The 21,073-nt window shown below is 36.4% G+C and overlaps 1 protein-coding gene across 1 annotated transcript in view; it reads left to right on the forward strand.

Annotated features, from left to right (window-relative positions):
- PTPN2 (protein tyrosine phosphatase non-receptor type 2) overlaps positions 1-21,073 on the forward strand; it is a 92,358-nt gene that overhangs the window by 18,537 nt on the left and 52,748 nt on the right. Inside the window, 1 exon segment of the mRNA XM_036735962.1 lies at positions 4,832-4,922. Within this exon segment, the coding sequence (XP_036591857.1) occupies positions 4,832-4,922 (91 nt within the window).

Consider the following 21,073-nt stretch of genomic DNA (forward strand, 5'->3'; position numbering starts at 1 on the left):
CCTGTTCCACTTGTTCAGCAAGCTCCTCCCACCATATGTGACTTGGGCTTCCTGTGACATAAGCAGGTCAAATGGGCCTATTAATGAATGGGGAGGATCTTTGAGTTTACATTACCATTGCAAAATCTTCCTAGGTTTCCCTGAATTAGTCCATTTCTACAAATAGTAGAGATACCAATCTATTAATAGTCCATTATGTTCATATACCATAATTTGTCTTGTTTAGTGATTTCAGCCTCAAATAGAAGCAGGGACCACAGTCCATACATCAGGATCCCTGATGGCCATATATTGACTTATTTTTAAAAATATAATATTATCTATGTTTTATCATGTTTATTTTTATTAAATGTTTCCTAATTACATTTTAATCTGGTTTGGACCACACTAGAGTATTGTGGGCCACGTGCCCTGCAGGCCATGTGTTTGACATTAGCCTGCATTCCCTTAATTTCTAGTCTCTAATAAAGAGAGCAACATTTTGTACCTATGTGTCTTTTTCCTTTTTCTTTTATCTCTTTGGGGGTATTGATTTTGCCTGATTCATGCCTGTGTTCTTCCAAAGATCCTCCACAGAGGAACCATTCGATCTGCTGGAGGCCTTCCTCTAAATCTTTTTTTATGTCACAGGTACAAGTGGAGTACCCAGGGTGTCCATCTGTTAATCCTTGTTCTTGTCACCTGATTAGGCCACCTTCTTTTCTTACCATATGTTTTTTCATAGTATTTCTTATGTGACTTCTTGCATCTAGATCATTCTTAGAAATAGCTCTGGCCTATTTCTACCCATCTTGCATTTCCACGTTGCCCTTTGGGTCACCCTCAACTTTGATTTCTTGTATTTTATATAGCTGCAGGATTTACAGTCATAAAGAATCACCAGGGATGATTTTAAAGGTGTTTTTAAAGTTGAGTCATTGTCTTAGGAAGCAGTTTTATTAAAAGCCCTACTCTCTTTGCCCCATTCAATTCTAGGACCAATATAATGTCCATTTCCAGTGTCCACATCAGATTGTACTGATACACTAATTTAAAAGACTATCCATCTGTGTATCAGAGTCCAGATCGGTGGTCTTCAAACTTTTTGATGCATCATCAGGTTAAAAAATTAGGCATAGGGCCTGGACCTGTGATTTTACTGGTTAAGAGGAACTCCTTAGTAAGGAAACTCCCTTTTGGCACCTTCTCTGCATTTTAAGAGTCTTAGAGTATCTGAGATTGAGCACTTGGAGATTAAATGACTTGCCCAGGGTCACTCAGCCACACTTGAACTCGAGGGTCTTCCTGACTCTGAGGCCAGCATTCTCTTTACTGTGCTATGTTTCGTTTGTTTCCCATAAACATACATAAATAAGCAAATGAAGTTCTAACATGTATGTCATAAAACGTACAAAATAGAAATGAAAAAGGGTGAGATGCAGATAAATAATATAAGCATTTTATTTTATATCTTAATGTTATAAAAAATCATATTTTTAGTGAAAGAAATGTGATCAAATCTTTCATTACTTGGGGAAAATACCTTTATATGTCCTAGGAGATAAGGCAGATTTATACATGTTTGATAGTAATTAATTATTCTGTTAATTTGATTGGTATAACTAGCCAAATAGGTGAATTTCTTTATATGCTTCTTATTGAAATATGCAATACAATAATCAAATAGTATATCAGAGCAGTCATTGAACTTGACAGTTTTTCAGCAAGAGTCATGTTTTTTCTGTGTGTAGTAGTAATTAATCATACAAAATGCAAAACCGAACAAAAATTGTTTCTAATTTGAACTCAGCATAAAGTTTACACTATCAATTCATTCTTCATTCTTTATGTGGTTTTGCTTATTCACGTTTGAATATTTTTTGCTCTATTTTTGTGTGATGTGAGGAACCCCTAGAAGGCCTGCTTGTGAAGGAGATCATGTCTGATCCTCATGTCAGTGGGAAGTTGCTGGAGTTTATTGAGTTGGGATATGTCGTGGTCAGATTTGTATTTTTAAAAAATCAAGTTTAGTTGCTCTCTGGAAGAATAAGTGGATTGGGCAGAGATTTGAGACAGGCTAGGAAACAATTTCAATAGTGCAAGTGAGACACTATGAAGGCCTGTATTATGCAAGAACTTGTACAAGTGCAAAGAATGGGGCCATAAGAGAGATGATATGAAGGCAGAAATGATACAGTTTGGCAGTTAATTGACTATATGGGATGAGAGTGAGGCATTGAGGAAGATATTCAAGTTGGAATCTTAAAGTGGTGATGATGTCATACAAATAATATACATATAATAATAAGGAAATTAGGAAGAGAGGCTGATTTTCAGGGAAAGATGAGTTCTGCTTTGGACACGTTGAGTTTGAGATGCTACACATAAATCCAGTGTGGAAATCCAGATCATGCCCTCTAACTGTAGGTGTTCCACAAGGTTCTGTCCAGGGACCTCATCTCTTCTCCCTCTATACTACCTCACTTAGTGATCTTATCAGCTCCTGTGGATTCAGTTACCATCTTTATATTGAAAATTCTCGAATTTTAACTATCCTCCCTAACCTGTCGCCTGACCTCCAGTCCCACATCTCTTGTCTGCCTTTCAGCATCTTGAGCTGGATGCCCAGTAGACATCTTAAACTCAACATGTCCAAAATGGAACTCATTTTCTTCCCTCCTAATCTCTGCCTTCCACCCCTAATTTCCTGTTGCTGTACTCCTCCCAGTCCCTCAGGGTTACAACCTAGTTGTCATCCTTTTTATCCTTGACTACTCACTTTTTCACTCTCCCTGTCCAAAATACGACCTTTCTCTTCTCTGACTTTGTCACCACTCTGGTGCAAGGTCCACCTACTTCAAGTGTTTCTCCGCTCCAGTCTATCCTCCGTTCAGACACCAAAGGGAGCAGATCCAATCATGTCGCCACTACTAAGTAATCTCCAGTGATTCCCTGTCTTTTCTAGAATCAAATAGAGTCCTCTGTTTGGTGTTCAGAGTCCTTCAGAAACTAGCCTTCTCCTGCCTTTCCTGTCTTCTTGGGCCTTACACTCCCCTCCTCCCATACTCTTTGATCCAGTGACATTGGCCTCTTTGCTCCTCCTGTAACACTATATCTCTTGGCTCTGGGCATTTTCTCTGGCTGTCCCCCATCCCTTGATGGATTGCTCCTTTTCCTCATCTTTCTTGTCTTCCCTCAAGTCCCAACAAAAATCCCATCTTCTACAGGAAGTCTTTCCCAACCTCTTGATTCTAGTGCTTTCCTTCTTTATTTTCTGTTTATCCTGTATAGAGCTTGCTAAGTGGTGAAGTAGATAGAGTGCCAGGCCTGGAGGCAAGATTTATCTTCCTGAGTTCAGATCTGGCTTTAGATACTAGCTGTGCACCCCTAAACAAGTCACTTAACCCTATTTGCCTCAGTTTCCTCATCTGTAAAATGAGCTGGATAAGGAAATAGCAAACCACTCCAGTATCTTTGCATTGAAAACCCAAATGGGGTCACAAAGAGTTGGACACAACTGAAATGACTGAACAACAACCCCATTAGATTGTAAGCTTCTTGAGGGCAGGGACTGTCTTTTGTCTCTTTATATCTCCAGCACGTAGTTAAATGCCTGGCACATTGTAGTCACTTAATAAATGTTTATTGACTGAGTAGAGACCATTGGTCTAGACAATAAGAATTTTTATCCACTTTATCTTATGTGGATTTTTAGGCTAATTTCTTTTGAATAGTCTTGAAGAAATTCTGTATTGTATCTCAGCTTTGGAATTACCGAATTTTTTTATCTGGAAGGGACCTTAGAAATTGTCTAGTCCAACTCCCTCATTTTACAGATTAAATTAGTGACAGATGACAGAGTTTAAGCAATTTGCCAAATAAGAAATTGTGGATGGCAGAGCTGAGATTGAGATCCTGAGATCCAGGTCCTGTGACTCCATATCCAGCATTCTTTCCATTGTGTTAACTGCCTTCATTCAGCTCAGTATCATACGTAAAGAGGGGAAATTGGACAAGCATCAAGCAGCCATACTGCTCAACCATAGTACAGGGCATTCCCTGAGATTTTGGAAAATGCTTTTGGTGAACTTCTCTTCCTTTTTTTATGCTTCTCTTAAGCATTAAATAATGAGGATCTTTGAACAGATTTGTATTTGCAGTTACAGGGAATTTTGTATAATTGTTCTTCTAGTGAGCTTTTTTGTCTTTTTGTAATCAGCAAATGGTAAACACAATGAGGTGTGGTAGTTTCTCCCTCTTTCAGTCAGTTCGGTGACACTAAAATTGTAATGTGCTGTGGAGAATATCTGAGAGCCTACCTGTTCCCTTCTCATTTTCATCAACGATAGCCTCATTGCACATGTCCATCATTTCACAAAATTTTTGTAAAGATGAAAAAGGTGGCATGAGTTTAGGTAGCATAATATTCTCTTTATTATCTTTGAGGATATTAATATTTGTGATTTTTTTACATTTCTTTTTTTTATCTTTATTTCCCTGAGATCTTATAAAGTAATCCTTTAGTGCTTTCAAAATTGTGTTGCCTCCAGCATTGTTTACCTTGCTGTATACTTGGTTCAACTGTTTTTCTCAATTTCTTAAGTATTATTTCTACTGCTTTGTATAGCATATTAGATACTGTTTCTTCTCTCTGTAACTTAAATTCCAGTAGGCCTATAATTTCATCAGTATGGTTATTATATCAATCAAATTGTAACTTTTTTATGTATTCCTTCATATTTTTCCTTGTTCATGCTTATGTTGAAGATAGTTTATTTAATGACTGGGAAAGTATTTTGTTGTATACAATGTGAGAAGTTTGATTATTAAATTATATTTTTATTATTTTAAGGAAATTCGAAATCAGTCCCATGACTACCCTCATAAAGTGGCGAAATCTCTAGAAAATAGAAATCGAAACAGATACAGAGATGTCAGCCCATGTAAGTATTTAGGGATTTGGTGGGGGGAGGGGTCTAAAAGGTATAATTGGACTTGGAGTGGTGGTTGGGGAGTGGAGTTAGGACTTCTAATAGTTAATGTAATGTAAATTTAAATATAAAACTAAAACAAGTGTTAACTGTGTGTATGATTGGAAAAACTACCTGAAGTGGATCAGTGGAATAGATTGGGTACATGATATACAGGTAATGATCATAAACGTAAAGATCCCAACTTTTGGTACAAGAACTCACCATTTGAAAAAACTGCTGGGAAAATTGGAAAGTAGTTGACAAAAACTAGGTATAAACCAACATCTTATACTATATACCAAGATATGGTCGAAACGTGTATGTGATTTAGACAGTAAGGGTGATACCATAAGCAAATTATGGGAACATGGAATATTTTACTTGTCAGATCTATGGATAAGGGAAGAATTTATGACCAAACAAGAGATAGAGAGCATTACAGGATGTAGAATGTATAATTTTGATTGCATGAAATTAAAAAGGTTTTGTACAAATAAGACCAGTATATCCAAGATTAGAAGGAAAGCAGAAAAATGGGAGGAAATTTTTTACAGCAACTCTTACTGATAAAGGCCTAATTTGTCGAATATTTAGAGAGCCTTGAGTCAATTTTATAAGAATACAATCCATTCCCCAATTGATAAATGGTCAAAGGATATGAACAGTCAGTTTTCAGATGAAGAAATCAAAGCTATTTATAATCATGTGAAAAAATGCTCTAAATCACTGTTGATTAGAGAAATGCACATTAAAACAACTCTGAGGTAGTACCTCATACCTGTCAGATTGGCTAATATGACAGAAAAGGAAAATGATAAATGTTGGAGGGGATGTAGAAAAATTTGGACAGTAATACATTGTTGAGGAAGTTGTGAACTGATCCAATCATTGTGGAGAGCAGTTTGGAGCTATGCCACAGGGCTGTAAAACCATGCACATTCTTTGATCCAGCAATGTCACTACTAGGTCTGTATGCCAGAAAAACAAAAAAGGAAAAGGACCTATTTATACAAAATATTTATAGCAGCTCTTTGTGTGCGACAAAGAATTGAATATTGAAGGGATGTCCATAAATTGGGGAATGGCTGAACAAGTTGTGGTATATGATTGTAATGGAATACTGTTATGCTGTAAGAACTGATGAGCATGATACTTTCAGAAAAAACTAGAAATACATACAAACTGATAAAAAGTGAAGTGAGCAGAACCAGAAGAACATTGTACAAAGTGATAAGAATGTTGTTCTATGATCAACTGTGAATGACTTGGTTATTCTCAGCAATACGGTGATGCAAGATATATGGAAATGTTTTGCATGTTGAACATGTATAACCTATACATGTATGACCATAACATATACATATTGAATGACTGCAGATGTATAACCTATATCAAATTGTTGGTCTTCTCGATGAGAGTAGCAGGGAGGGAGGGAAGGAGAGAATTTGGAACTCAAAAATTTTAAAAATTAAAGTAAAATTGTTTTTACATGTAATTGGGAAAAATTTTAAAAGAGAAGAAAAAGAAAAACTACCTGAAGTAACAGCCAGGTAATTTTGAAGTGATTTTGGCAGATATCCAGTCCACTTGTTCCTGAAACACACAGTGTAGTTTAGTCTGATTGAGACTGCTTCTTTTAATAGATATATTAGGGCTTGTTATCTGCTCCTGATTGTTGTTTAAAGTTTGCAGGGATGAATCTGGTCACATTTTCAAATTAGTTTGTTTATAGTAGCATTTTTGTTTTTTATTTCTCTGTGTCATTGTGAGCATTGTGCTTGTGAACATGAGCCAGTCAGTTTACATACTGTTCCATGACCACAGACAATATATAAAAAGAACAGACTGAGAAGAATGTGTTATGAAACCGTGAATATTTAATATGTACGTCTTGCTTTTTTGTTTCAGTTATCAAGCATTTCTCTCCCCTCCCCCAAAAGAAAAAAAATGTTGTAACAAGTATGAGTAATCAAGCAAAACAAACTCCTCCCCATTGATCCTTTCCAAAACTGAATGTCATCTATCATCTCTCCTAGGATATCAGGTAGCATTTTTAATCATTGGTCCTTTGGAATCATGGTAGTTAGTTATTTTGATCAGACTTAAGTCTTTCAAAATTGTTTATTTTTAAAGTAGAAATTGTTTTCCTGGTTCTGCTCCTTCATTTTGCATTAGTCCATTAAGTCTTCCCAGGTTTCTCTGAAACCATCTCTTTCATTATTTCTTTCAGCAGAATAGAATTGCATTATAGTTTGATAGCATGATTTTTTCAAACACTTCCCGAATTGATCAACTGCCCCATAGTTTCCAGTTCTTTGATACTATAAAAAGATTTGCGATAAATATTTTGTACCTACAAGAACTTTTAATAAAATCTATTTGGGACTATAGGCTACTATGGTTATCCCTAGGTCAAAGGCTATGCGTGGTTTAGTGACTTTGGGAGGTTAGTTTCAAATTACTTCATAGCATAACCCACAGCACTTTCCTTCCAACATGTCATTTTCTTTTTTTGCCAACTTTGCCTCTCTCTTTGGTATAAGGTTGAACTTCAGAGTTACTATATTTTGCATTTCTATAATTACTAATCATTGGGAGCATTTTTCTTTTTAAAAATATATTTTATTATCTTTTTTTACATCATCAAAATTTCCTCCAGTATCCCTCTTCTTCCCAGTCATCCAATAAAACAGTAATATTTTGAAGAGGAAAAAGAAGAAAAAAATCAGCAGAACTTATCAGTACCTCAAATCTGAAAATATGTGTAGTATGTCATTAGATACCTTTGTAAAAGGGTGAGAGTATCTTCTTACATCTTTTCTTTGAAGCCATGCTTTTTCATTGTAATGTTTCAACATTGATTTTTGATTGTGTTAAACTTCTTTCAATTTACATTGTTGTAGTCATTGCGCATATTATTTTCTTGACTCTGCTTACTTTACTCTGCATCAGTTTGTGTTAATCTTTCCATGCTTATATGTATTGATGATATTCATCATCTCCTATAGCACAATAATATGGGAGTGTTTTTTCCTGTGTCAAGAGAGAACTTCCTGTTCATATCCTTTCACCACCTATCAATTGGTAAATGGCTCTTTTTCTTATAAATTTGAATCAGTTCCTTATGTATCTTGGAAATGAGACTTTTATCAAAGAAAATTGCTGAAAAGATTTTTTCGCTTCTAATATTAGCTGCATTGTATTTGCAGTTTTCCTTTTAAAAAAATTCATAATGCATTCAGCATATTAATGCAAAGCTATTTTGCTTGTCTTTTCCCTCTCAATATCCTTTTCTTTTGTGCATTTTTTACATTCTCTAATGACAGCTTTTTCTTTCTTGCTTCTTTTTTGAGGGACATCACTGTATTTCCACCCATTCTCCCCCCTTGCCCACCTTAACCTTCCTTCCTTTAAAAAAAAAAAAACCAAGAACAAAAATCTTCCTCTGTAGCAAATAAGCAGTCAAGCAAAACAAATTAGCACATTGGCCATGTCAGAAAACATATCTTATTCTGCATCTTTAGGTCACTATCAGGAAGTGGATAATATGCTTCATCATAGGTTCTCTGGAGTTGTGATTGGTCCCTTGCATCTATCACAGTTCTTTCAAAGTTATTTTTCTTCACAGTGTTAGAGTCATTGTATAAATTGTTCTGGTTCTGCTTGCTTCACTCTGCATCAATTTGTTAAGTTTTTTCACAGGATTCTCTAAACTTGTCTAGTTTAACATATCTTATGGCTCATTAGTCTTTATTACATTTATATATGATTTTAAATTTTGGTACACAGTGACTTTTAGATATAGTTCCATATTATTTTCCAGAATGGCTGACCGATTCCTACATAGCTCCAGCAACAATGCATTCAGGTGCCCGTCCTGCCATGTCTCCCTCCAACCATAGTCATTTTCCTTTTTGTCATCTTTGCCAATCTGGTGGGTGTGATATAGAACCTTAAAGTGATGTCATTTTGAATTTTTGTTACTATTAGTGATTTGCAGCATTTTTTCTTATGATCATTGATATCTTAGATATCTTCTCTTGAACACTGTCAGTTAATATCTTTTGACCATTTAGCTATTGGATAATGGCTCTTATTTCTAATATATTAAATCAGTTCCCTATATGTCTTGTATATTATCAGAGAAAACTGCTGTAGCCGTTTCCTTCTTTGGATAACTTACCCTTTTATTTTAACTGCATTTATTTTGTTTGTGCAAAAAAGCTCTTCAATTTCATGCAGTCACATTGTCCATTTTTTTTCTCCTGTTGTTCTCTGTATCCTTATATTTTGTCAGGAACTCTTCCCATGAAGGTATATACTGTCTTAGTCTTCTAATGTTTATTTGGAGCTTATTGTGATGTATGTAGGGTGAAATGTTAGTCAAACCTCAGTTTCTGTCACACTTCTTTTTAGTTTTCCCAGCCATTTTTGTCACATGAGTCCTTACCCCGGTAGTTGGGAATCCTGGAGTTTTCAGATTCTGTGCTGGTACTGTGTTCATTTACTTCAGCATTTATTAAGTGCTTATTATTTGCCAAGCACTGTGGTAAGCTCTGGAGACACCAAAATCGAAAAACACTCCTTACCCTCAAAGAGCTTACATTCTGGTGGAGGAGATCACTGTAAATAACCAGATATGCAAAAGATAGATGGAAAGTGGAAGGTATTAGTAGCTGGGTGGATCAGGAAAGGCCATTCTAAGGATGAGGGACAGCTAGTGCAGAGGTTAAGAGATAGAGACAGAGAGGCCTGTTCAAGGAATAATATGTAGACCACAATAGCTGGGTTGCAGATTTGTGGGCGCAAGTAAGGTAAAAGAAACCCAGAAAGTTAGGAAGGGACTAGGTTATAAAGAGCTTTAAATGCCAGGTAAAGAACTTTAAATTTGATCATGGAGATAATAGGGAACCACACTGGACATCATTGGCCCATTATGTAAGGTGAGGTTTGAGGACGTAGTCAAATCTAAGCTTTAGAAATATCACCTTGGCCACTGGGTGGAGAATGTATTAGAGTGTGGAGAGACTTCAGTTAGGGAGATGTATTGTTAATGTTTTGAATGTATTGTTACTGCCATGGGAAGATCTTTCCCTTCCATTAATAGGCCCATGTGGCCTGCTTAGTTACATGGAAGCCTAAGTCACATGAGTTTGAGTCACATGAAGCCTGTGGTGGGAGGAGCTTGTTGAACTGGGATGGAACAGGAAGAGGTGGAGCAGTGCTGAGAGGAGGCAGTCGAAGCAGTTGTCATGAGTGAGAGCCAGGGAGTGATTTTGCCTGAGGATGTTTGTGGGAAGGCCCTAACAGAGGGAAAGCTTGGGGATGGTGGTGTCCACTGCATTGTTCATGTGTAGAGATCTCTTTATTGCTGTGATGGATTTGGCTTTCTGGTGTTGCAATTCGGCTTTCAAGTGTTCTAATAAATGTTTTGGTTCTGTCTTCCATGTACAGAGTCTGTTAGATTTTGCTATTCATAACTACACCAGCATATTCTTAGCCGCCATAGGTGCTGTGAGTATTGCATTGGCGCTAAAGGAGATCAGTTAGGAAGTTATTCCATTAGACCAGGTGAAAGGTGAGGATTCGAACTAAGGTGGGGACATATATAGAGATGTGGTTGTAGGAACAAGATTTGGTAATAGTTTTGGACATGGGGTGAGTGAGTGATGAACTGTGGTGATAGGGAGATTACCACATAGGGTGATTGGGAGGATGGTGGTTTCCTTGATAGTAATAGAGAAGATCAAAAAGGAAATTTTTTGCTTGGGGAGGTAGAAAAGAATGAATTCTTTTTTTGTACACATTGAATTTAAGATATCTTTAGGACATCCAGTTTGAGATGTCCAGGAAGCAGTTGGAGATGCATAACTGTAGCTCAGGAGAGAGATTAGGGCCTCATATATAGATTTGGAAATTATCTGCATAGAAATGATTGAACTGATAAGCAGGTGGATTTCAGAAAAACTCAGACATGAATTGATACTGAGCGAAGTGAGTGGAACCAGGAGAATATGTGTACAGTAACAGCAACATTGTGAGATGACCAACTTTGATAGACTTAACTCTTCTCAGCAAGGCAATGATCAAAAGACAATTCCAAGGAACTTGTGATGGAAAATACTGCCCGCATACAGAGAAAGAACTGTGGAGTCTGAATGCAGATGGAAACATACTATTTTTTCTCTTTTTTTTCCTTTCTCATGGTTGTTTCCCTTTGTTCTGATTCTTCCCTCACAAAATGACTAATGTGGAAATATGTTTAATATAATTGCACATGTATAGTCTATATTAGATTGCGTGCCATCTTGGGGAGGAGGGAGAAAATTTAGAACTCAAAATCTTATAAAAGTGAATGTTGAAAACCAAAAATAAATAAGTAAATGAAAGAAAAATAATAAGTACATGAAAAAAGACAGAGAGAAAGAGGAGAGAGCCAGGACAGCACCTGAAGGAGCATCCACTATTATTGGGTGTGATCTGGATGAAGAACCAGGAAAGGAAGACTGAGTCGGAATGGTTGGATAGATGGGAGTAGAACCAAGAGAGAGCAGTGTCCCAGAAGCCTAGAAAGGAGAGAGTATCCAGCGATTTGCCTTATAGTTCTAAATTCAATTTATTTCAAAATTTAGTTTTAATGGTTGTCCTAGCTGAAAAAGATGCCTCAGCAAAGGTATTGTAAGTGTTAGCATTTTTATATTCTTAATTAAAGTGTTCAGGCCCACTGAACATTTTGAGGATTTTAAACAGGTTAGAAAATTGTTTCCAAGTTTAAAGTGTATGGATAAAAGAGTTATATAGGTGATACATAAATTTTGGCAATGAAAATTTAGTTTTTAAATATCTTCCCTTTTTTCGTTGTAACGTTTTATTTATTTTCAGTTTTCAACATTCATTTCCATAAGTTTTAAATTTTCCCCCCCCTTTCCTCTCCCTCTCCCTCCATGAGATGGCATGCAATCTGCTATGTGCTCTTCACATACATTCCTATTAAACACATTTAAACACATTTATAACAAATGGGAGAAACCATGAGAAAATAAAACAAAAGAGAAAAAAGAGTGTGCTTCACTCTGCATTCTGACTCCTAAATATCTTCTAATAAGCATGTCTTTATAATATCATTAGCTAATATCTCATATCACAATATACACAAGTTAAGGTTCTTTATTAATTGTAGTAAATGTAAATTTGTATTTCAAAAAAATCTTTACTATTTCAATTTGGGGAGCCAAGTTCCTGTCAGATCTTAATTAGATTGCCATTGTTTTAATCTTTTAATATGGCAGGTACTACTGGGAACAGAAATGTCAGCTCTGCAACATTTTTTTCTTGGAATGACATTATTTATGCTATCTCCAAACTTCATTTTCTTTACAGGAGCCCTTTTAAGCCACTTTCCTTTTTTGTGGGTTAGTTTAGTTTAAAAGTAAATAGTATAATCCATAATTCCTCCTAAGAAGGCATACATAAATAAGTAGCAGTAGAAATTTGATTTATTTTGTCATGAATCTTAGTGCATAAAATGATGCATTCTTTTGTACACCCTATTTTGGAGACTACTGACCTAGACCAGCAGACCCAAATTCTTGTATCACAGGCCTCAGGTAGACCCTGCTTCCTCCTGTACATTGCTACATGAACATTTCCTCAATTTCTAATCTCAGTACTTTTTATGTATTGGTTCCTGTCCCTGCTGCCTACAGACATCCCCAGGACTCCCCTCAGTTTGGGCCACTTCCTACAGCAATTAGAATGAAGGCTGTTTGAGTTTTTAAAACAAGGAGACCTAACTATTTCCCCCTGTTTCACTTCCTTACATTTGACTGCAAAGACCTCTCCAAAATAATTGATTTTTTGGCAATTCAGCACCTACATTAGGTATAGAAAACCAGTTAATCAACAAGCATTATTAAGTACTTGCTGTATGCCAGGTATTGTGCTAAGTGCCGGAGATACACAGTTTCAAGCAGTCCCTGACCTCTAGGACCTGAAATTGTATCAAGGAGACAAAGCGTGGCTGGGGGGGCGGGGGGAAGCCCAAGCACTAGATTTATATGTCCAAATGAGATTAAAGTATTATCTAGCAGTGGCCTTAGGAGGTCTTGGGAAAGAAGGGTTGTTGCCATCTTCAGTCTGTGTCCGTGTTAGAGTAGTGGTGTGGCAGCTCCTTGAATGGCTTCTTAGCTTTTTTCCTTTGCATAGGAGTCATCCCATATCTGTGTTATGGATGGTCCTCACGTTACAGGTTCCAGGATAGCGATTGTTGAAGAAGTAAGTTGTTTTCAGTGATCTAGGCTTTAGGGTCTTTGAGGATTTTAATCAGTTGAAGGGTAGGAGTAATTGGAGTTTCCAGTTCCAAGTAATTGGAATCATTCCCATCCCTCCTCTTTTGCCTCTCAGATCCTGTGGGGCTGTTTGGGCCCAGGTGTACACTTAACTGTGATGTTATAATTTGGAAGAGAGGAGGAAACCTTCTTGTTTGGCTTTCGAAGGAAAAGCAAAAAAAGAACATTCATCATTACAAACTACATGTGTCTATAGCAGGAGATTTCTGAATTTAGGTGGGCGAAAAAATTACATCTTATTTCAATATAAGATATACATCTTAATTTCATTTCTAATACATATGTGTATATATAGCTTTATGCTTTTAAAAACATACTGAAATGGGGTCTATGACACAAAAAAAAAGTTAAGAGCCTTAGTCTTTCCAGGAAGTTCTTTCTCCAAACTGCTTGACCATGTCTTTGGGCTATTTTTCTGAAGTGAGTCATGAAATGGCCTTTAATGGAGGTGCTGTATAACTTTTTTCTTTTTTAAATAAGAACTTAATCAAGAAATAAAAATATTCTAAGTACACCAAAGGAGAAAGAATATGAAACAAAGACTAGCAACATTTGTTTTTCCAATACAAAAAGATCCCAATATGGAGGGTGAAAGAATTCCTATTCTTAATATAACAGTAAATGTACATATGCCTGTATTTATTCTCTAGCAAACACATAGCAATGCCTTTTGCATTGCTCAGAGGAAGGAGGCACAATTTTTTAAACATTCTAAGAAGCAGCTATATATATAATTGTATTACAAGAAGGGTCGTGGCAACGATAGACAATGCACTATGAAATGAATCATGGAAGCCATAGTTTAAAAAAAACTTACAATGTCCCATTCCTTTTTTTTTTTTTTTTTTTTTAAGCCTTTCCTGAACGTCTCATTCTCTATACTCTTGCCCTCTATCTTGAATAAGCATTTATTTTGGGGCTTGAGCTAGAAACCTAGCTGAAGATAAAAGGGGAAAAAATAGTCCTTGCCCTTGAGGAGCTGTAGATTTTATTGGGGGAAACACTTGTACACTTGTAAGTAAACACAAAATGCCAGAGTAATGCCCAGGAGATGAAGCCATCTGTTAACAGTCCAAACAGGGGCTCTAGAAATACAATGAAAAAAGTAGAGAAGGAATAGGAAAGTAGCAGTGGGTGGGAAGGAACTGATACAGATTTGACATTGAAAAAAGTGGTCCAAAACCAGATTGGACAGCATTTTATCTTTGTACTGACAGACATTGAAAGTAAAGATTTGGATTCTGGCATTTAACATCAGGAAGCAAATTTGCTTGTGCATCCTTAGCTCTTTTTTGTGATCCTGGTGCTCCTCGGCTGCTGCTGCTACTACTACTCATCACCAAAAGAATTTATTAAAGCACAGTGTGCCAGGCACTGAGCTTATCACTATGGATACAAAGAAAGGAAAAATACAATATTTGTCCTCATTCTAATTGGGGAGGTAACATGTGAACAAGTATCTATAATACAAGGTATATGCAGTATAAATAGGAGATGATTTAAAAGGCCTCCTGTAGAAGGTAGGATTGAGTCACTATAACAACAGTGTTGCCAGCAGCTGTTGTGGGGTGAACGACCGATAATACCAGCATTCAGAAGTGCTGCTAGCACAGGTCCTTTGATCTGCTTTTCTAAGGAAAGCAACTTTAAGGGTTAACAGTCTTACTATAATTAAACATACATATACCGTTCACTTAGTTCAGGGGGAAAGTCAGCACCCTGAACTTCAGAGCAAATACAAACAGAATCAACAGACAGGCTTTTATCTGTCTGACCAAATCACAATACATACATAGTTACCACAGGGAAGAACCAACATCTTGCGTTTTTTTTCAAAGCGGGGGGGGCGGGGGGGGGGCGGCAGAGAGCTGCTTCCAATGGCTACCCGGAGTCGTCGTGCACTCACACTCTTTTCAGTGAGTGTGCCCCAAAAGGCAAAACACTAAACCTCTGAGTTTATAATACACTTCTTCAGGCCAAAGGACATCACAGCCATTCGATTTGAAATCCCTGTGACTAGGCTGATCATCAAAGACTCCCCATTCAATCAAAGATTCCTTAGTGCCTGAGAAGCACTCTAAAACAAAGACAACAAAAAGTCCACTTGCTTTGAAAGGCAAAACCTCATCAAAAGGTACTCTATTATCTCAGCATTCCAAAGAGAAAACAGGTAAAAAAAAAGTCCCACCCTAATTACTATAACAGTCAGGAAGGAAATTAGAGAAGGCAGGAGATACAGATGAAGAGGGAAGGCATGTAAGCTATAGGGAGTAGCCAGTGCACAGACATAGAGTCAAGAGGTGGGCCCGAGTTACCAGAGAATAGAATGTATAAAGGACAGTCAAGTGTACAAGACTAGAAAAATAGGAAGAAGAAAGTAATACTGGGGAGCCAGTGCAGTGTATTGAATAAGAGGGGGTGACGTGGTCAGGCCTCCCCTTTAGGAAAAATCACTTCGACAGCTGAGTGGAGGATGAATTGAAATGAGGAGAGACTTGAGGCAGGAAGAGCACCTATCAGCCTGTTGTATTAGTGGAAGCATGAGGTCATGAGGGTCTTTATCAGGGTTGTGGCTGTATGAGCAGAAGGTAGAGAGAAGGGGACATATATAAGAGAAGTTGTGAAGGTAGAAATGAAGGGTATTATGTGGAGTGAATGTGAGAAGAGTTGAGGGTGGCACCAAGGTTGTGAGTATGGGTGACTGGGAGAATATGGGTGCCCTTACTGTAATAGGAAGTCAGAAGAGGGAAGGGTTTGAGGAGAAAGATAATGTGTTCTGTGTTTGACATATCTAAGGACATACACTTTCATATGCTCAAAAGGTGATTGGTGAGAAAGATTGGAGCTCAGGAGAGAAGTTACATCTGGATATTCACATCTGTAAATCAGCTGTGTAGAAATAATTTAATCCTTGAGAACTAATGAGATCACCAAGTCAGATAGTATGGAGGGAGAAGAGAAAAGGGCCTAGCCTCGAGGAACACCTGCCATGAGTGAGTGTATTCCACATGAAGAGCTAGCAAAGGAAACCTGAGGAGTGGTCAGATAGGTATAAGGAGAGCAATGTCAAAAACCCTAGGGAGAAGAGAATGTCCAGAAAATGGTGTTCAGCAGTGCTAAAGACTGCAGAGATCAAGAGGTATGAGGATTTCGAAAAAGCTGCTAGATTTGACAAATAAGAGATTATTGACTTTAAGCAGTTGAATGAAGAAGTCAGTAGCCAGATTGCTAAATGTTTAGAAGCAAGTCAGAGAAGAGTGAAGGTACCAATTTTAGACAACTTTTTCAAGGAATTTAGCTGAGAAGGTAAGAAGGGAAAGATTGAAGACTAGAGAGAGAGAGCAGTGTGACCTTGGGAAGTCACAAATTTGGGCCTCAGTTTCACCTGTTTGTAAAACAAGGTGCTTGAATTGGATTACTTTTAAGGCCTAATGTAGCTCTAATACTTTTTGATTGTGTCAGAGGTGTTTGATGTAAGGACAAATAGTTGTACTTGGTAACAAGAGAAGGATAGCAGTGAAATGAAGTGGGCAGCAGAGGATTTAGTAGAAGACCCAGGAGGGAAAGCTACTTAGCAATGTCTGGGCAGGTCACTGAAAAATTCATTTGTAAAAAGAGAACATTTTAACTAGTTATTTCATAGGGTTGTATACTCCAGAGGAGTACAGCCAGGTTGAAAATAAAGAGATGGCTGTCCTAATTATGCTAAAAGTGACTAAAATGACCAAACCCTTGATCCAGAGATTCCCCTGATGGATACATCCAAAGTAGTCATAGTAGCCTAAGCAAAAATGTCTGTCAGTTGGGAGATGGCAAGATAACTTGTGGTTGTATGTTATATAATATTAATTATTGATGTAATTGTATATAATTATATACAACTGGGCTGTCCAACCTTAGGTTTTTATTGAAACGATAGACAATATGTTTTGATTTGCCATTTTAGTGAGAGCTCTGTGGTAGCTAGGCTTTCATTTACTAAAGTATTTATGTAAATTTCTATGCTTGTAGGAGGGCCTGCATAAATCACACTGTAGGCCACATGCAGCCTGCAGCCACATTTTGGACAGCCCTGATATACAATATAAAATAAATATATTAAATATTTATTAATATTACACTATGACTGCAATGTAAAAATATTTAAATATAAAGAATTCAATAAAGCATAGGAAGACTTATACAGACTGATGCACAATTAATTAGGCACAACAAGTAACTGCTGTGTGATTGTAGACATGAATGAAAAGACTAGAAAATTACACTGGTTGCTGTGTAATTATAAATGCCAAGCTAGAACAGCTGAAAAAATGCACCTTCTTGCTCTTTGTAGATTTACATAACTGGATGTAGAAAACTTGGATGATGTGCTAGTTAGTTTTGCTATATTTTTTTTTTCCCCTTTGTTATAAGAAATGGTTCACTGTATAGGGAAGCAGGGACAGATGTATTCAGAAATGAAGGTGTTATTAAAACAAAAGATTAGAATGTCTTTTAAAAAATAATATGTATATAGCACTTTAAGGTTTACAAAGTACTTTACATACACTGTCTCATTTGATCTTCATAACATCCCTGTGAGGTAGGTGTTTTCATCTCCATTTGCAAATGATCCCTTCCAGCTCTAAATCTATGATCCTATGAGGAAACTGAGCTACGGAGAGATAAGATGACTTGTCCATGGAAACACAGCTAGTTGAGTTTGAACCCATGTCTTCTTGACTTACATCAAATATCCTTCTCCTTCCTCTCCACATTATGTACTTAAATTCTTTAAAGATCAAGACTTATTTCAGTTTTGTCTTTGTACCCTAGGTTATACAGTGAAGGCACTTAATAAATGCTTGTTGAATGATTCATTTATGTATGTTTATGTGCTGTCTCTCCACTGTAGAATATAAGGTCCTGGAGGGAGGGACTGTTCTTTATCTTGGACTCTTCTGAGTTTAGCATAGTTGCTTAGTACATGCTTGATGGGTTGTATTACATTGGGTGAGAGGAAAGAGAAAAACTAATTCTAAGGTTATTAACCTGGTGACAAGCACGATGGTAGCAGCCTTGAAAGAAGCAGGTAAGTTTGGAAGATGGGCAGATTTAGACTTAAATGATTTAGGAGAGATTGACTATAGGCACACAGATTTAGGAATCAACCACAAAGATGATAACTGAAACCTCAAGAGCAAATTAGGAGAAAGTATATATAGAGATGAACTTCTCAGGACAGAGTCTTGGGAAACATCTACATTAAAGGGTGGGCAGTGGACAGTAATCCATCCATGGAGATTGAGAAGAAACAGACAGGTAGGAAGAGAACTTGAAGAAAGTAATCAAACAATAAGCATTTAATGTGAGTAATGTCATAGGAACCAAGAGAAGCTTCCAGAAGTATCCAGATAGAGAAGGTAGTATATGGTATATATTTTATCATTATTGGGTCTTGAGGTAAAATGAAATTTCTTTAAAATACTTTGAATTCCTTAGAGGAAATATCTTGCACAGTCATTTAGAATAGTTGAATCAAAAAAAGAAAAAAAATAGATTCAAAAGCTATATCAAAAACTCAACTTTTTTGGCCCGGTGAAACAACCGTAAAATGAGTATTTATTTGATCTTTATTTCTAGTTATGAGTATAAATCCTATTTTCAACTTCTAAAAGTAGGTAGAAGAATAATGGGATCAAACTGAGTAAAATTGTCAAAGGAAGCAAAGACTTGAATTATGACAATATTGAAAGAGGAAACTAATCTGTCTTGTCAGCTGAGTTCAGGTCTAAAACTAGTCATTTCTTGACAGAAGAAACCATTTCTCAGAAAACACTGCTGTGGGGGAGGGGCTTCAGAAGTTTGTTTTATTTTTAAATAATCTTTGACTTGAAAGTTAGTAATATGTTTCCTTATGATATTTATTATTAGTATGTTTAAAAACCTCAGTGATAAGAGTTTAAAGCAGATGTCATTTAGAAAAACTGTTACTTCTGTGACTGATGTTACTCGATGTTGAAATGAGACTTCCTGTGGAAGTGTGGTTTTCGTTGTTTTTGTGATATGTCAAGCAATAGAGTTTGAACCACCATTTCTATTGATTGCATTTTTTGCTGTTCACAATATCTTTTTTAAAAAGAGAATTAGAGACGCTTATAAATAATGATAAGCAAGTATGTTATAGATACAAAAGTCTATTCATTTATAACACAGAATTGCAAAATATGTCATGTTAATTCACTGTTGAGTTACAAAAGCCTGAATAAAGTGTGGAGCAGAGAAAGCATTTTCTGGTTACTCTCTTTTGGAAATTAAAACTTAACTTAACTTGAAATTTATTGATGGGACAGTTGATACATTGTGGATAGGTTATTAGGAGATGAATTGGTGCAGGAGAAGTTGTAAGAGTCTGGACAGAAGGAAAGGAGTTGGCACTTTGGAAATAGAATTTTAGATACTTAAGTGTTGTGATTCTATAATTGGAGAAGTGGCAGTGCCCTACTTTTATTAAGTCTGTACTGGAAATCATGAATCACACAGTCATTTTTTCAATGTTCATTTAAAAGACTTTGATAGTTTCACTTCTTTTGAAAATGTCTAATTTTTTTTGTTTAAATAAGCCAGTCATTTTTAAGGTAGAATGAATTGTAGTTAATGCCAAAAAAAAAAAACCCCTTCTTCCCACTTCTACTATGAATAGGTCCATTTTGATTCCTCAACCTTTTGTGATTTTCTTTTTTAAAGGTGTTTTAAAATATCATAATATATACACACTTTAATCTTTTTTAAATGAAAGAAAAAAATTCACTTTGATCTTTGATCATCATATATGAAGCTCACTCTATCCATCTTCTCAGCTCCAAATGTTCTTCAGCTAGCTAGAGATGTTTTGGGGACAGATTTGCTATAAGGGGCTAGATCCTATTAGATCATTTTTTATTGATTTAGTTTCTTCTTAAAAAATTTTATCATATGTGAAATCTGAAAGACTGTGTTCTAGAAGCTCTAGTAAGAGCACCTTTGCTGGTTTTATGACCCTGATAAAATAAATTTAATAGAGAAATAGTTGCAAGAAGTGAGATTAAGTTGAAATGTGAACATTTCATTTTTAAAGTATTGAGGTGATACTAGTTGAGGTGCTTTAAAATTGGGGAGGAAAGCATGGAAGTTCCCCCCACCCCATCTCCATTTCTGAAATATAGGGAGGTTCAATTGTTGACTTATTTCATTGCTAGCTATGTAATGTAGCTATAGCAGAACCGTACTGAATTTTTCATATTTGGAGGCTTTGTTTTGCACCAACTGAAATACTGTCACAGCTGTGTAGTTGATAGTGCTTTGATTTTTGTGTTTATGGCCTTTTCTATGCTTTACACAAGGAAACAAAGTCTTTTGGTGTTGATTTTAGCAGTACTTTGAAATTAGAGTTTATTTGGCATTATAAAAAGGCATTTTCATATATTTCCTGTTACAGTGAGCTAACTTTCTGGGATATGTGGTTTTTATTCTGTTAATTGTGTAGCTGGCTTTCTCTTCTCCAACATAATAAAGCAGTTAAAGGGTGATTAAACTGTTAAAAAAACAATGCTTGCTGACCTCATCTTTCCGAGAACACTAGTATGTGTGATTTACTATAACAAGATCTTAGTTTTTCCTGTTGGCAAATGACATGTAATATTTACAAAGGTCTTGGGTTCAATCCAGCAGAAACATCTCAGATAAATTGATATGTGAAAGTAAAACCCGTTAGCATTTTCTTTTCTTTGGAGATCATGTAACTAGAAGATTTTT

The sequence above is a fragment of the Trichosurus vulpecula genome, chromosome 1, assembly GCF_011100635.1.
Source record: "Trichosurus vulpecula isolate mTriVul1 chromosome 1, mTriVul1.pri, whole genome shotgun sequence".
NCBI lineage: Eukaryota > Metazoa > Chordata > Mammalia > Diprotodontia > Phalangeridae > Trichosurus > Trichosurus vulpecula.